The following is an 18715-nucleotide window of genomic DNA, read 5'->3' as shown; positions in this document are numbered from 1 at the left end:
TTGTAATCTTGAAAACTACTTGGGGCCAGTTCATTCTTGAGCTGAGATTTTGCTTTGGATAAATCAGGTAGATGGATGAATGAGAGGCGAACGAAAGAGAGGGAGAGAGGAAATTTGAAAAGAATCATGAGAGAGAGAGAGAGAGAATAAGATGAGATCAAAAGTGAGGAAACAAGAGGATTACACATGATATGATTAGTCCCATTAGGTATGGAAGATGGCAAAAGACTTAGTGGAAGAAATGATGACAAGTGGGCGAAGAGGAAGAGGAAATCCAAGAGAAAATAAGAAGATGAAAGCAGTATGGAGAAATTGAATACGGTGTACAGAATTTTATTCTCAATTTGTGAGGACCATTCCTAGGCCAAAATTCTGAAGTGTCAATTGCCCTTCACAGTTCACTATATATATCTATGGTTACTGGTTAGCCCAACCAATGCAAATGACTTTACCACCATCAGACTCAAGATCTTTCTAACCCCAGATTTGATGAGGATGATTTATTTATAAATTTAAAATTTCATCTCAAGAAACTGAAATATTCCAGGATTAAATCTCAACTTTTCATCATGGCAGTTTTCATCCTGATCATAAAATTTGGTAATTTGTTTGGGGTCAATTACGAGGTCAATATGAGGGTCAAGTTTGAGCCCCAAGGCATCATTTTGAAATGGCCCCATGTAGACAGTGACCCTTTTAGTTTAAGGTCACTGGTTGAACACAGACCATTCCACAACTACCTCTCATGAGGGCAGGTGTTTTCTCTTGCATTGTCACATTCTTGTTTCCTATTTATGATGGATTATTGATGTCTAGAATGTCCCACATGCAATAGCTGCCAAGTGTCATATTCTTACATTGTGTATAATATAGAATACAGAAAAATATCAAATGCTAAATGGCAGCTATTGCAGATAGGGTATTCTTGTGTTGTTTCCTTCTCCTGATGGAATATTGATGAGACTTGTGCAGAGACAGAAATAATGGAAAACTCAATCATGGATGTGGCTATCCATGTGTACATAGATGTGCATAATGTCCTGGTTATAATCAGGCCCAGTGTTGAATATTACAAATGTTGTGAGGGGTCGAAGTTACAAATTCTTCTGCTTGTTTTTATGAAATGTTTGAGAGTGACATAACACAGACTTTAAATTGGAAGCAATCTCCTCCTCTTGACAAAGTCCTATACTATGCATTTAGATATGATGGTGTTACTGAGAAACTGTGTCCACTATGAGTCAAAATGGTCTCATTTTCATAGCTCACAAATTGATCAAATGTAGTTGGGAAAGCATGTTTATAATGTACCTGATGCATTCAAGTGTCATTCTATATCAGGTTATAACATAGACCATGAAAAACAGGAGCTATGGTTACAAGAATCTTTGGTTTTGAAATAATAAGGTCCTGTGACTGTTTGGGGTCATACACACAGCACTTCATTGAGTATGACAGCTCTGAACATGACATGCCATGTACTTTTAAAAGAACCTTTCTCAGATTTCTAACTTCTGTGTAAACATTATTTACACTTATCAAATCTCAATTCTCTTTTGGATACAAATCAAAGTTTATGTATCAATCTTTCCACTCATTAATTATGCTAAATAGTAACTATTTGCATCATTTGAAACAAATTTCCTTTTCATTTCATAACCAGATCTCAAAAGAGACATGATCATCCATGCTCACTCACTCATACACAAACAAATAGGGTGACAAAGACTGATAGAGCTCGTCTAAATCAAGTGGAAGACGTAATCTCCTTTTCTAAATATACCGTGTGTAATCTCAGAGACATGCACCTGCCTCAGAACCAACCAACTATGCTACAATTCATCAAACCCCATGCTGATCATTTTTGTGATCAATGCCATGCTCAATAGCACTTTCCTTGTACCTTTTTCCTTGGAAAAATAATAAAATTTAATAGCAGAATTCACTTGAATAGTAAGTCTTAGATGCCATTGGAACCAAATTGAGGCTTGCTGCACTGCCTGCTTATGTAAGTCCACGATGAAATCTAAGCTAAGCTACAGTATTTTGCAAAACATAATGTAACTTTGTTCTTATCTTGCATTCTTTGCTCCTGAACTGAACAAACAGAAATGGTAATACATCTTATATAAATGGCAAAATTATGGTTTGCTACACTGCCCCTCCCTTAGAACAATGTCCCTCCTCCCATCAAATACATCCCTTGTTTGGATTTAGAATGAAATGTAGGGGTAGTATAACATAAAATCATCACATTGAAACTTTTGTTTAAAGTGTTACAACAATAGTTATACATCTGGTGAAAGTTGTATATCAATGTGGCAATTAGGGTTTGTTACACCGCTCCCCCTTCAATAGAACTATGTCCCTCCTAACAAATACATCCGTCTTAGATTACATCCCGTTTAGATTAGAAGGAAATATGGCTGGTATAACATCAAATCATCACATTGAACTTTTGTTAACATTAGGTTTAGCATTGCAAGTCTACATTGTTTATTATGTTGTGCCTCTATTCTGCTTTGAAAATATTATGATTCTTCAAATCCACATCACCTACTAGCATCTTAATAACTTGCATGACACTATTGGTATCGTGTTTGGGATTAAAATGACATTACTGGAGAATGCATCTCCATCACATTCTTGTAGCTGTGATGATATTTGCCATACCAAGTAAAGTATAGGCTTAAAATTCTATTTGAGGCCAACAGAACTAAATGCACAATACAGTCACATAATGTCATAACATAAAACAATCCCTTTTTAACTTCTTTGCACTTTTTGGTAAAGAAATAATAACCATTTTTGTAATGTAAATAATCAGTTCATCCCCAAAACACATTACAATCTTATGCTAATCAAATCACATGAAATTGCAAAATGTTTCACAATCCAATTTCAATTTCCCACTGCTCTCAGAATTCATTCAAATCAGTGGATTAATTGCAACAAAAGTTGACAAAACCCAAAATTCCATCAGATACTTAATAATAATAGCCATATAATAACCACAAAGGCCCATTGTTGGCCGACAAAGGCCCACAAAGCTGCTCATTATGATTCCAGAGATTCACCCATCTGATGTCATCCATTCATGGGTTTCTAATCCTCAATTATATCAATAATCTCCTTATATGGCATAGTGTTCATTTCTTGTTTGTTTTGTCAATGCTAGATTTGCTACTTTTCTTACCATTTATGATAATTTTGCTTAATAATACCCTTCTTTTACATGACAAATGTGAGAAAAAGGCTGCATATGATGGATGTGGGAGAAATGAAATTGAAAAAATTTCAAAATTAGGCTAAAATCACATATAATTTAAACAAAAAACTTTCTAAGAGCCATCATTTTAAAAATACAAATCAAAATGTCAAGCCCAAATAATTGCCAACAATTCACGCTACAGTAGCAACATCCCATCTCCATATCACAACCATGACAACCCTCTCATTCAATTCACACATATACAAATCATTCAAATCCATCGCTACAATCCATCATACATATTTCATGAACTATGGTTTGATAAAAACAAACGAAACAAAAAAGTAGTCATGCATATGTGTTGTTGCAAATCCGTCATATCGTTGACTAAGAATGGAATTGGAGTGGAGTGCGCATTCCATCACTGGCTGTCAATATTCATCCCCATCTCACCATCCTCTCATCCTCCCTCCTGGCTTTTCCTCCTGATGCTGGCAAATTTCAATAACCACTCGGCATCAGGGCAGGTGTTGTGTCCACTGGCTGCATCCACCTAACATGCTCATCTGTCCAGTCACAGTTCCTTTTTCCTAATATGCTTGCACATTCAACAAATGACCTTTGAATATGTTGGGTGTTAAAACACATACCAGACAACTTGAGGTCAATATTAATGCTATGGTTGTTGAATAGAGGTCATTTGACTTTGACATTGGAATTGAGGCAATTGGCTCATAGGTTTCACCAATGCCCTGGATGATGCATAACATCTACAATACATGGCATTACAACTTACTTTCAAAGAGAGTGTGCCATAATGCCATTAGTACTGAAAAGGTCAATTCCATTATTTTGAAAATATTTGTTGAAGAAAACAACCTCCCCTTCTCATAAAACAAAATTAACATGTTGATCCCCCTATGAACGGACAGATGGGGGAGGGGGAAGGAACTGTGAACTCAAAAAGATTTAGGCCTGCTTCGTGTGAAATAATTTATGTTTTGTCAAATTACCAGCCAAAATTTTTGAAGCTTTTCAAAATTTCAAAAAATTAATCATCAAGAGAAAATTTAATATTCACTGAGGTCAATAAACTAAATTTCAGCTGGAAAAATTCATGCAGATATTATGGACTGCTGCCACATAATTTTAATTTGATTCCATAAATTAGAGCTATATTATTTTTCTGAATATTTTAATATAATAACAACAATTCATTATAATTTTTGTATTTGATGTATGTAATACATAAAATCCTATCAAATATTTTCTTGGCACTGAGCAGATTATGAGACAGTGAAGGTCCAAAGAATTGTGCCATGGATGTAATTCTGATTAGTTTTTGCATATTGCATTGTTCAGGATGCTCTGTCTATGAGATAAATGGATAAATGTATGCATCCCGTTGTGTAAAGTCAAACTTGGAAACTTGTGTGAGGTCAGGTTTCTCTTTCAAAGATTCATGCATCCAAGTCTAAAATTGATCCAAAATTGTAAATAATTTGCTAATTTAGGGCAGTGGGGCAGTACAAGGTGTAAAAGGCTCACCTGACATCTGGACAGCCACAAGGGCCTCATCCCAATGACATAGTTCAATAACTTCAATTAAACAACCATAGTGCAAAATTTGACCTGTTAAAGAACTGTGCCCCTGGTAGATGAGCATGTTGTGGATCCTAGTACTTGCTACCTGGGTAATTTTGCATTGCATGAATTAAGATCAATGCCTTTTAGATGATAGCAAATATTGAGCTTTTTTTGTCAGGATCTGTGTTTTAACGTAGGATTTTTGTGTACATGTACATGCACCCCCACACACATTAGAGCGTTGGGGACCGTGTGCATGCAATTTGTGAGACAGGATGAAAGCCTATCATGTATAATGCATAAATAATTCCAAATTATCAAAGACCTGATACATTATACTCCAAATTCCAAGTCATTATCCATTAATTAGTGATGGGTTCAGTTTCAATTTCAAATTCAAATTGAATTTATTGAAAATATCATAGAAATCCATTATAATAATCAATCAAAATTATCATCAAATCTTCAAATCTCAACCTCTCTCATCAATTTTACCCTGCATAAGGCTGTGTTTATTATACCAAGCATGAAATTTATCTAACAACGGTTCATCTTCATCAATCAATTTGATATTATAATCAAACATTTTATTAAAATTTTTGCAGAAAATTTCAAATCCTAGTCCGATATTGAAAATTGAATAATTGGACACAAATCTCTGCTGAGTGCTGATATTGATATGCCCAGATATCATTACAATTTACATTTTTAAATATTTAAACCTATGAGTACTACATGCTGATTGGTTACAAGAATAGTTATTGTCATGATTATGATTTATTGAGCCAATCAGCAACATGGTAACTATGTTGGTAGGGCTGGAAAGGAATGAGCTTAAATATTTAGAAGCTGTATTTTAATTGGTCACTCAGATTAATATATCTCATAATCATCCAATCAGAAATTATGTAAGAAAGGCAGTAGTCATCTTCAAATTCAGCAGATGTAACACACATAAATCCCAAGCGCTAGCATTTTTAGTCTCATATTTTATCCAGATTTGGGGTAATACAGAGTGCTATCTCTACATAATACTGATTAGGTGTATCGTTTTACCACTTCTTCGTATCATGAATGATCAGTGTAGTCGTGTTCATGACATCAGACCTTGTGTTCTTCTTTTCTGGTGTATTAATTTGATATCACAAAACAGAAACATTATGACATGAATGAAGCCTTGTGATGAATGGGAACTATTACACAGGCTTGGGTTTTATCTGAATTGTAGCACACCACAAGAAGATATCTTACCCTTCCCAGAATCGTTTGCAACATAATACATTGCCTCATTTCAACAAACGATGCTCCCATTACTTTGTACAGGTTTCCTTTGTTTTCATTTTGAGGATAGACTGGCTGAACATGGGTCGCTAGTCAAGAAATAAACACATTTTGCAAGATCTGGATGTGCTCTGTTCACTGAGGTATATTTCATCACTATCATGTGACACAACATAGCAAATCAGTACAGAAAATTGATAGAAATGCATTATGGGAAGTGTAAGATATCTTCTCTGAAGCACCTGATGATATACACCCTCCAGGAATTATCTTCTCTATTTTTGTTGTAAGTAATCAAATTTCATCAAATTTTAATGAAAATGTTACATAAATAATTAAAATGGCAGACAACTTGACAAATAACATAATCTTTGTATATTTTTTCTTCAAATTTATCGTTAATATCAACAGTGCATCTCAGTTCAAAAAGAAAATCTTACTCTAAGATCACTAATTTGTAACATAACCTGCTCCTCATTGGATATTCACAAGGTATCAAAATTCTGCACACCTGTCATCTGAGACTACATGTAATTACTCCCATCCCAGGGATGTTAACCCCACACTTATGCCTCCATGTGAGCCCCAGGCAGATACATTTCCCTTGGTGTACAAACCTTAAGACTTCTTAATTTCATTCCATCTTAATTACAACTAGATACTCATTATCTCAACTAAATAAGCAACTATAAATGTGTACAAATAACACACCAACAATTATAAGCTTACATTAAAAGAACTCTGTAAGCTTACTAATTACCCTTCCCTTGCTCAAGCTAATTATTAGCTTCTAACCCCCTAGATATCCAGGTGGTATGACATAAGAGAATAGAACAACTGAACCGACTAATTAACCTGCCAAAGGCTAATTACTACCCTTATAGACTAATTAATTAATTTATAATTATTATTATATTCATATTCACCCCAAACCTGAAGCTTTTCCAACCTGTAAATCAATGAATGGTTACGACTCGAGGCAAATATTATAATTTAGTCGATGCAAACAACTTGTCATGAATTTGAATTTGCTCACTTCTAAAGGAGAGCAAGTAGAAGGCAACGGAAATGATCTGAAGGAAAGCTGTAGTATTGAGACTGCCTTACAGCCCTTGGGAAGGTTTGCTCATGTGGTCGGAATATATTGTGACCTATAGATCTACACCCTTTGCTTTAATAGTGATATGCACAGGCAAGCCAGTTTAACTCTTCAAGTACATGTGTGAATTTAACCATTTAAAATTTCTTTTAACATCAAATTAAAAAAAAACAAACATTATAGGGCCCTATTTTTATTCCTTTTTTTTCGATTACTGAATAATTCAATTTGCAATATGCATCCAAATTGAGTACAAACATGCCTAGCATTGCAATCAGTGGTTCGTTCATTATTTGGTTAATTTACAGAATTCGCAAACTATGTGTATAAAGCACGTACAACTGATCTTGTGCAAGAATCAGGTCGATAAACTTGGCGGCCATTTTCTTTTGCAGTACTATATCAAACTCATCACACCCACTACAAAACTCTGTTTATTCTGGGTTCTCTTTACTGTAAACTACATGTAGGTTCAATAGCATTGGATAGTCAGGAGGATCGAGGCCTCTCTTCACTTGTATTAGGTTTAAGCATGGTTTAATAGTCAGGAGGCCATAAAGTAGACAACATTTCTGCTGCAATGAGCAAATTTGGTACATTTTATAACAAATCCAGTTAATCCACAGCAAATGTGTTGGGATTACGGATTAAGGAACCAGAGTTTGACAAATAGCCTTGTTTAAATACAAATGTATGGACACTTTAATATCAAAACAACTGGCCAGCAAGATTTCTGGACAAAATCCTATTTTCAGGCAAAGAGCTTAACCTTCCTCTCCCTGGTCAGCCCTTTAGTTCTTTGACCCACAGATGATGATCCAGTCAACTAGCAGATGATAAACAAGTTGGGATAAATTTATGAATGTGTGGTGAAACCAACCATATCATGAGCAGACTCAAAATTGTAAATAAATGGAAAATCTTTAATTTTATTCTTGTTGTGGATGAAGTCCCATCAGATAATCCCGTGCACATTTCTGTGGTTTTCAATTGCAGGTGATTCTGTATGCCACTTGTTATTCAAGTACTTCCTTCAAATCCTGTTAACCCCCTATTCTGTACACTTCAGATATCAATAGGGAGTTCAAGCAGAAAATAGGATTGATTAAAATGGGATTACAATCCTATCAAATGAGGGCCAAATCTATGAATTAAATCTCCTAATCACAGGTGTGGATTTGGGGGAAGTTCTTGAATCTTATCATATTATCTATTTTTCGATGATGGTATTGTACTCATACACAAGTTTTGATGTTGAAAACATTCAAAATTGCAGACAATTTTTGATCCTGTTCTCTACCTTTACCCCTTGTAAACACCCCTCGCGTGCCAAGCAGATGATCACATTCACAGGCCTGTAGTAGCCACAGGGGTTTCGCTGGCCAGGCCAGTGATTCTGTGCGTATATTACTATTAATAGGGTGATTGCATCATGGCATCACATGGAATCCATGTGATGCATGCGCACTGGTTTTCCGTGTTGGATTCTGTTGGATTTGGCGGTTGGCTTATATTATGTTCCACAAGTCTACCCATCAGTACAATGCCCAAAAGTTCAAGCAGCAAATGACACAAAAGTCAACTCTTTTCCTAACAAATTCCAACAACCTGTACTCCGCTAAGCAAACACCCCTTTCTTGTATTGTTACACATCCACACCAAGAAAGCAAATTTAACCCCAGCATAGCACTACTTTACTCCTCACAAGCTAGCCCTGGGTTGACACAAAGCAAACCCTACCTAAATGTACACACTTAATTTGTACTATACAACATGCCAGTGTTTGTCTAGAGTGTCAAACGAGTTTTGTAAAAGGCACAAATTAACATTGAGGTTGCACAAGACTTTATTTGCCATCCTTACTGAGTGTATAGATTTAGTTCACCTCCATGTGTTTTCATCTATCCTGTGTGTTAACACTGTGCTAGTTACCTATGCATGTAGGCCAAGCGACATCACCCTAAATCTACTTTGATTTACCTGTTTCACTCATTTCATGTAAGGGAATTTTCCGATAGCACCAACCCTCAACCTAAATGATCAGAGAACAGGTTTCCGATCAAAACAATATCGTCAGCCCTGAATTGCGGGGTAAACTGATAAAAGAATGATTCTGAAAATCATGGGGCCACTGTCAAAAACATGTCCAATTTTCTGTGACAGAATATGGTCAGCACTTGCAGGAAAAATCACCCAATTGGGCTACAAATCGTGGGTTTGGCAACTCTGTATCAAAATCCCATTTCAACCAAGCTCACATCTCTGAACACAACTTCTTATCTGATGTGTTTGTGTGATAGAAATAAATGAATTCTATTGTATGTACAATGTAGCATAAAACGATTTACTTTCTATTCTCCAAGATTGAAACCCTGTAGGATGGATGTTTATTTACGCAATGCAGCATGGCCAAACTGATTACTACCCAGCATCTCTGATAACGACCCATGCTAATTAAACAACACTTGTATGATGAAGAGTAAACAGTGCTTGTGCAATCATCAACTACTTGTACTCCTATCCACGCATACTAGGGATGGGCATTTCAACACTTGACATTGCTTCTCAAGTGTAATGGGGTCGTTAGTGTTTACATTTGGCAGTTGGAATTAAAACTGAACTAGCAGCCTGGGACTAAGAGGAAGACAAGGGATGCAGCTTGTTTTGTAATGATAAGATTTGATTGCAAGTTTGTTTGTTTGATAGCAGTGTTATGGGAGGAACATTAGATTTGATTGGATATGATTGCAAGTTAGTTTGTTTGATAGCAGTGTTATGCAAGGAACATTAGACTTGATTGCAAGTTTGTTTATTCGATCAGTGTTATCTATTGTACAATTGGATCAAGTGGTTCATGGTGAGCAGGTTGTCACTTGTCAGATGGCACATGTACATAGTGTAATTAAATCAGGTTATCTAGGATTTAATTTTGATTAATCTTCTCATTTTTATCAAATAAATTGAACATGATTAAACCTGGCTTTCCAGAATTACCATAATTTTTTCTTGATTGTAAGTTGCATTATATTGTTTGTATTTTGGTAATTAAAATAAATATTACTAAATATTATTACTCTATGCAAACATATGTCTTATTTTAGGGTGAAACTTTTCCTTTAAAACACACAACTGCCATATTAAATAGACAAGTTTTATTCTGATTCTCACAAGTAGAAATGTGTGTGTTCAATTTATATCACTCACAGTGAAGTTAAATTGATTCAAATGTTGTGCACGCACACTTGTTTGTTCCTAAATTAAGTTGCCCTTTTTCAACAGCCGACGGCACGTAGAGAGGAATTCACTCAAACCATCCCTTCATACGAAATTTGCCGTATTGGACGTTTTGGAGGTCTGGGGCATTGACATGCCAATATGTATGGTAACCATTGCTTACGTGATTGTGCGTTTGTTCAGACACCTGCTGTTTACAATTGTGATGTTCCTCAAATAAAAGCCTTTAGCCTTTCATATGTTACTGATGATACATGGGTCTAGAAAACATGGACATCATTCATTTTCCTATCAATTCTTATGGCGTCCATCTATTTATTGACTATCCATGCTTTATACATTTGAAAATGAAAACCCACAGACAGGTGTTTTTTGGTAAACATGTAACATGCTGAATATGTTTCATCTCCGGTAAACATCTTTTATATTTTCTTCAAATCTATGTAGTAGATAAAGGGTGAGAAACAGACCATTATCAGAAATAATGGGCGTGTTGTTCATGACTGGTGAGATGTTAGTTGGTTTGAGGTTGAGACCCCGATAGGGGTCGAAACCGCAAACCAACTAACATTGAGCCAGTCATGAACAACACGCCCATTATTTCTGGTAATGGTCTGTTTTGAACCGTTTATCTTACATATACGGCGAGCAAAATTTAATTGTTTGTATCAAAATATGTAAATATAATAGTTTAAAAAGAAATTTAATGCCAAAATTTAGTTTCTTGAATTAAAAACACTAACACCTCAGACGCCAGCATTATCAAATCAATACAGAATTGATCTGTATTTGAAGTGTACTTGCATAGTTAATCTGCTGGAGTGTATTCACCCCGTTACCATTATTATTCAAATGATTAATGAATAATGCAAATGGCATAAAAGTTATCAACGTTTTGACTACGATCGGTTTCAACACCATGAAATTTATATCTTAGAAAAATGTGATTAAGCACATATTTGAAAACCCATTAACGCAGTGTTCATTGGTACTCCTTTTATGGGTAGGTCACAGTAAGGCTTTGCACCCCAGCCTCTTGACTTGTAATGAGTACCGCAGAGTAGTTGCGAAGCTCCCCTGGTCGGGTAGTATCCCGGGGGTTCTTGCCTAGTAGCTAATTTGCATGGACCGTTAAGCGTTTTTGGGTTGGGTAAGGATAAAGACAGATTCCCTCCTAAAAACCTAATGGAAAGTTTATATACATGTACTGAGTATACATTCAACGAAACATTAACTTTTTATTTATGAATAATTATTACTTTCGTTATGGTAATTAAGTTTTAATTTGCATGTTTATTAATTGAGCACCAGTGGTGTTATATAAAATATTAATGTTATACGGACTGCAGTAGCCCTCTATAATTTACTACTCTTGCCACATGTATGTTGTGATCCTTTCCATAGTGTTTCTAGAGTGTCCTAGTATTCCTTTTGTTCAGCTCGCTGCCCGAGACCGTTATCTTGAGCTATTGTGTTGATAATGGTCTCTGGGAAGTTAGCCACCTCCATTACTCTAGGTAATGGTCGGGGCAACGAAGCTTGAACAAAAGAAATACAATGGATAATCAGTGAATAGAAAAGGGCTAGACGTATATAAGGGCAATTCCACGGTAACGGAATTACAATTCAGAGAAATTTTGGCCCCAGTTTTAAATGCTGTGGCTTAGTATTATGGTCAAACTGATTATGAAAACTTTTATCTGGTCAGATAATACCTCTGCTATCATATAGAAATAAAAATTTGGAAACTTCCTGCATGTGGAAAGATCCAAGACCCAAAGAGTACTGGTAACGGAATTACGGCACAAATTTGGGTCTTATTTTTCCCTTGACTTTCAAAAGAATTTCTATGAAATCTATCAGGTATTGGCCTTAGGTTGGTTTTGATTTTTATTACCTATGGTGTCAACTATAGCCTGGCATGAATTGTTTCGCTATATTTTATGGATATTCAGTACTAGACATTTTCCCAAAAAGGCAGCGGTAACGGAATTACGATAAAATGGTAACGGAATTACGTCTCTGAAATATACCACAATAAATAACATTTCTTAAACATCAGATCGTCAGAAATGGCTTTGTTAACACTTCAGAAGTTCCCAACTTTAATATCGACCATAATACAAGTCACCTGTATTTCAAATTTGGTCATGTGACTTCTGTAGATACGATAAAAACTATATCAATAATGGAAAATACAATATTTCACATATAATTTGTACCCTGAAATGTAATTAACCACTTTCATTGAATTCCTTGACCTCAAAAACATAGAAAACAGCACCAAAATCAGTAGAATAGGACATAGAATAAAAAAGATACATAGACATTCGACGCGAAATGGTAATTGTCAGACTCCCCCACAGACCCCCCTCTCCAAATTGTTTTTTGGGCTGCATCAACTCATTTTTTTGGCCAATTTCAATGAAAATGGTGTCAAAATGCTCAGGAGATCATACTGCAACAAATAAGCTGGAGCCCTATAGAATTTAAAACATCACCCTTTTTTTTACCCCTATACAGCCCATCCGTAATTGATTTACTAAATTTGTTGATTTAGAAAACAACATACAATTTCAAAGTAATTATGGTGAGTGGTGACCATATGCAAGTCAATCTTTGTTTGTATGGTGTCAACTAAACCCTGGAAGGATTTTGTTGGGTTACATTTTTATGGATACTTCCATGGTCGACCTTTTTCCCCCAAAAAGGCAGCGGTAACGGAATTACGAAAATGGTAACGGAATTACATTTTCAGACATTTACCTGGAAAAATGGAAATTTTTAAACATTTTAAACATCAGATCATCAGAAATGGATGTGTTAACACTTCAAATGTTACCAACTTTAATATCAACCATAATACAAATCCTCTTAATCCTGTTTGTCAAATTAAAAACTATTAGGGGGATATACCTCCTAAAAATTGCTTATTTGGAAAACGATATGACACTGTTTTTTTAAATAAAATGGTGTATGATGCCAATATGCAAGTCAGATGTTGTTTGCATGGTGTCAATTATATCCTGGCAGGATTTTAGGGGGTTATGTGTTCATGGGTACTCCATACACAACCTTATAGTTCTAATAATAGGCAACAGTAACGGAATTACAAAAAATGAAAATGGAGTTACATCCTTGTAAGTTTACCTGGAAAAATCCCAATTCTTGAACATCAGATTATCAGATATGGTTGTTTTAACACTTCAATGCTAATATCAACCAAAATAGAAGTCACCTGTATGGTAAACTGAAAACTATTGGGAAGATATACCTACTAACAAATTTTGTTTATGTGGAAAACAATATAAAATTTCATGGTAATTAATGGGAGTGAGGCGACATTCATGTGTAATTGTAAGTCAATCTTTGTTTTTATGGTCACTGGTTTCAAACTCTGTAGTCCTGGCTCAGTTTATGGGATAAAGCATCCTATAAATCCTTTACTTGATCGAACTGTAGCCTCCGGAAATCAGGTTGCAATTATGTAATTCCGTTACCAATGTAATTCCGTTACCAATGTTTTAATAGGAATACATTGAACTATTTCAGAAATTGGTGTTTTAGGCTTTAAGTAGACTGATAAAGGAAGAGAATTTACAATTACAGAATAATTCAGCAAGAAATAAGCTCATGAGGAAAACTTCTTTCATATTTCGGTAACGGAATTACAACAAAAAAATGGGCAGATTTGGCAATTCTCTCCTGCAAATACCATAACCACTTGTACAAAGTGCTTTACCAAATAAGATCCCAGGGTTAAAACATGTAAAAGTAGAAAGTATACATAAGAATAAGTTTTTGATTCAAGGATTTATTGAATTTTGTAAAATTTAGCCAAGGGTCCTTAAGTCAAGCCAAAAAAATGTTCAAATTTCAAATCGGATTTTTAGGAAAACCACTTAAGTTATTCCAAAACGGTTTTGAGTTCCTTACAATTTATGAATTTGTCCACACAGGAAATGTAATTTCATAGAGGTTTGATAAACTTTAAATTTTGCTGTTTTTGCCATCTCTCATACGGAATTGCCCATAAATAGATAGTTTGCTTTTGTAGAATGCCATAAAACTGAGTATTTTTTAAGAATACCTGTAATCATACGGGGCAATCATGCATAATTCTGTTCTTGAACCATTGGACTACGTTATCTTCTGCAGATATTTGATTGTCAATAACCTTTCATTTATCAGTGGTTTATGTTGATAGAGAAACCAATATAATCATAAAATGAACTAATGTTTATGAGACACTCAGGATGTTGGCATTATGAGCTAATTTAGTTGGTTTGACCGTACATGTTACAGTATAGGCCTATATTATAATGGTACATGTTACAATATGGTCTGGCCAGTGGTAACAACCATGACATTAGTGGTGGTATCTATTGGTTTGGCCATACATGTTACAGAACTAGTATTAAATTATGGTTTGACTGCTGCCCTAATGATTATAGCCACGAACGACATTAGCGGTAGCCATTGGTTACTGTCATCTTCAATCTCATAAAAGCTGCTTTATTTTGATCAAATTCATATTTTTTACACAAATTATACCGAATTGTATTAATGTGCAGTAGAAAAATTTGAAATTAGCATTGTGACGGGAGGAGGGGAGTACAAATTGGATGAACAAGTAGGATCAGTGTAGGAAAAGTAGAAAGTGCAGAGATTATTATATACATTGAAACCTATAAACCCACAATTAGCAGCAATGACTGAGTGAATATCTAACTTTTCTTCATTTTGACATGTGCCTGTTTTGTGTGCATCAAGTAGGGCCTATATTATGCAAATTGTCAAAACATACAGGTCCAGTGCTTGAACAATAAATTTGATTAAGTACAGTATTTTTTAAATCTTTTATTTAAAAAATCATCAATCAAAAAGGAAAGAGGTTATTATTTTAAAATACAACAATTGATATCCTTCAAACAAAAACACAATGCTGTTCCTATACAAAACGTTGGTCGACTTAAACTAATGCGTTCCAATTGTTCTTTCTCAGTTATCACAACACATGCATAATGCCCAATAACCCTCTGCCATTGATGTCCACTGTCTACGGCCATGCCATAGACAACTGGACAATAGATTCTGGCCATTAACTGACCCAACAAACTCATCCATTAAGAAATCAATGGACGCCACTGCTGGACAAGTTGACCAGACAGAAAGAAGTGAAATGGTTTGAGGGGATGGGGGAAGAGAAGGCCCTATCTGCAATAGCTGCCAGGTGTCATATGTGTAAAGGCCTATACACTACAATGTAAAAATTGTCAAATGGCTAATTTTTGCTATATGGCAGCTATTACAGATACGGGTTTCTTGCACTAAAAATTCAAGTGAAACGGTTTTAGGGAAGGGGGTGGAGAGTAATAGCTGCCAGGTGTCATATGGATAATATTAGCATGTAGAAGTTGTCAAATGGCTATACGGTAGCTATTGCAGATATTGTTTTCTAATTCAAGTGAAATGGTTTTAGGGGAAGGGGGTGGGGGAGTAGAGTAAAAACAAATCAATATGGAATTGTACTAAAATCATCATGGTATGATTAAATAATAACTATAGAGTGTGTGATGTGGATGCCACAAAAAGGAAGACAGAAAACTGGTCAATATATTGGTAAAACAATCATGGTACAATGGGGTACCATTATTTAGTGCCATGTAGAATACATCCCAAATATCTCTAAAAATCTATCAATATTAAATTTTACTTTCCAATTTTACATCCCAATTCTCCTGGACTACTCTTACTCTTAGGGGGGGGGACTATATAAATTTGTAAAAAGCATAGGAAAACATGCCTATATAAAAACGCTAATGAAATAGTGCATATCTAGTGCATTTATAACTCATCAGTGGCATAGCATGGATGGGTCATCATATGGGGGAGCACCGATCACGATTGGGGCACCGGGTCTGATTGAGTGGGGCACAAATTAATGAAGGCTTACAAGTTACTATACTTCCAACTTTTAAAAACAAATGGTAGTACATTTTCAAATCTTGATAATTTATTCTTTAACATTTTATGGTCAAATTCTTGGGTCAAAGCGCACTTTTTGGCACTCCATTGTTTAACAAAGTACATGCTAGCACCTGTGTGCTAGCACTATACATTCAGTGACTGTTGTAGCTAGAGGCTAAGATTTAGACCAGAAATCAACTGACCACACTTTGAATAATGGAGGTAGGGCTGTGTCAGTGTGTGGGATCATTCTATGGTTTTGAAATATTCACAAGCACAAGAATTTGTTATGGTCAGTGTTGTGGTGTATGGCACTGCACTGTGAACCCTCAGGATGCTCAGTGGCATTAGTGTGTGTCCTCTATGCACTACAGTCTGTGCTATATGCACACAAACACCGAAGTTGTGCACCACCCCCATAGATCTACTTGAAGATCTAGCTGTGCCAAAAATGTACAACCTGTACTTTCTGGTTGTCCTTGATGCACACATGGGAGATTTTTTCTTCATCATCAAATACAGAAAACATGCATTTTCTTGTCAATCTAGATCCCAATAACAGGTGTACTGTACAGTACTGAGCTAAAGATTACATCAGTACTGTGCCTGCTGTGAACTCACATGGAGTCTACCACTTGATCCTCATACATATGCAAGCCACTGTACATTGAATAAGATGCATCAACAATTATTTCACTTCCTTTTTTTTTGTTTTTTTTTGACATCATGAATTTTATCATAAATTTTATCACAGTATGGTTTTCAAAATGTCCTGCACTTCTGTTATTCACTGAATTTTGCATTTTTGTGAGGGCAGTGCTTATCATGCATGGTGCAGGGTAGGTTTTATCGGAGTTGAGCTTCTGAAACCTGCAATCTGTTGTGTTGCCTACAAACTCATGCTGGATGTCATAAAACCATGCTAAAACCACTATAAATATATACTTGTTTATAGCAGGGATAACCAGGGATCCCTGCTAAAACATACATGAAGCCCACTGTATGCTCAATACTACTGTATATCATTATCAAGTTACCTTGAAATTAGTGTGAAACCTAATTAAATTAAACTAGAAATGCACACAGGCACACACATTATAATTGCAATGACCATCAGACTTGAGACCACCATTGACGTTAATATTATGCAATTTATAAACAATGCAGAAACCTTTGAGCTTCCATGGGAAAAAATATCAAGTACATGTATTGTTTCTTATTTTCATCAGTTTGATCAGGATTTTGTGGCTTGATTTTGCAATTTCATAGAACTCCATGTACCAATCACTATGGCATGGCACAGAAGAACGAGTGACACAATCAATGAATGTCTGTAAACACACCGAGACATATTGATATTGAAAAGTACAAGCAATTATGTGGACGCAAATTCCAGACAATATTTCTCCCTTTTATTGAGAAATAAAGCTACAAGTTGATTTCTTCCAAAGTTGCTCAAGTTGTATTTTGGAAGAATATATTTTTTAAAACAAAATACCAATTTCTTGTTCACAATCTGCAAGTTGCTACATCCATAAATCATTTCTGACATTCAAAACCCATTAAAAATGTATCCAAAGCAAACATAATAAAAATAACATCCACTGCTACCCTAATATCGCACACAAAAAAGTAATAATTTGCAGAGGATGGTATTCGCTTTGCGGAGCAAAATGAAATTAATCATTTATATTTCATAGACCATTCCAACACTTCATAAAAGCTCATATTCCTCTGCCTTGCATGTTCAGATAACCAAACACACTGAACACACAAACTCTAAAATGAAGGTATTATCTTACACATTTTGCAGCCAATTCAACAGGACGACTTCAATTTTCCCGGTTAATGCCCCAGTTTATATTTCACAGCAAAAAAATTCAAATTATTATTTTTTCTCATAAAATATAATAATACTCACCATTATCAAAGCATATATTCCATATTGATAGTAGTAGTAACGGCCACAAATATATTTTCCTACGATACATATTTCCTTTATTTTGTCGCCAGGGTTTGTGGTATAAAAAATCCCCAGCTATTGCAACCATATTCATCCACTCTCCTGCTCCAAATATGTGATCCACATTCTCTATAATATCCAGGAATTATTATTTCTGCTGAAATCTTCCTTTTACAATTTCAAGAAACTGGTGTAAATATTTCTTGTTATCACAACAACAGATGGTTTCTACCACAAGGGTGTAAGGGTAGATTGAGGCACCATCAAGCTGTTTATCTAGGCAGTAAATTCCAGCTAACCTTCACACCATACAGAGGGTCAAACCACCATCTCCCTTGTACACCAAAAAAAATCCACTGTACAATCACTG

At 35.4% G+C, this 18715-nt stretch overlaps 1 protein-coding gene across 1 annotated transcript in view; it reads right to left on the bottom strand.

The window, feature by feature from the left end:
- LOC140170546 (uncharacterized) overlaps positions 1 to 18488 on the bottom strand; it is a 180080-nt gene extending 161592 nt beyond the window's left edge. The window contains 1 exon segment of the mRNA XM_072193895.1: positions 18304 to 18488. Within this exon segment, the coding sequence (XP_072049996.1) occupies positions 18304 to 18373 (70 nt within the window). The 5' untranslated portion in view covers positions 18374 to 18488.
- Positions 18489 to 18715: the final 227 nt, after the last annotated feature.

Source organism: Amphiura filiformis, chromosome 14 (genome assembly GCF_039555335.1).
Source record: "Amphiura filiformis chromosome 14, Afil_fr2py, whole genome shotgun sequence".
NCBI classification, from domain to species: Eukaryota; Metazoa; Echinodermata; class Ophiuroidea; order Amphilepidida; family Amphiuridae; genus Amphiura; species Amphiura filiformis.
The sequence above is the reverse complement of the archived record's forward strand: the minus strand, read 5'-3'. Positions and strand labels throughout refer to the sequence as shown.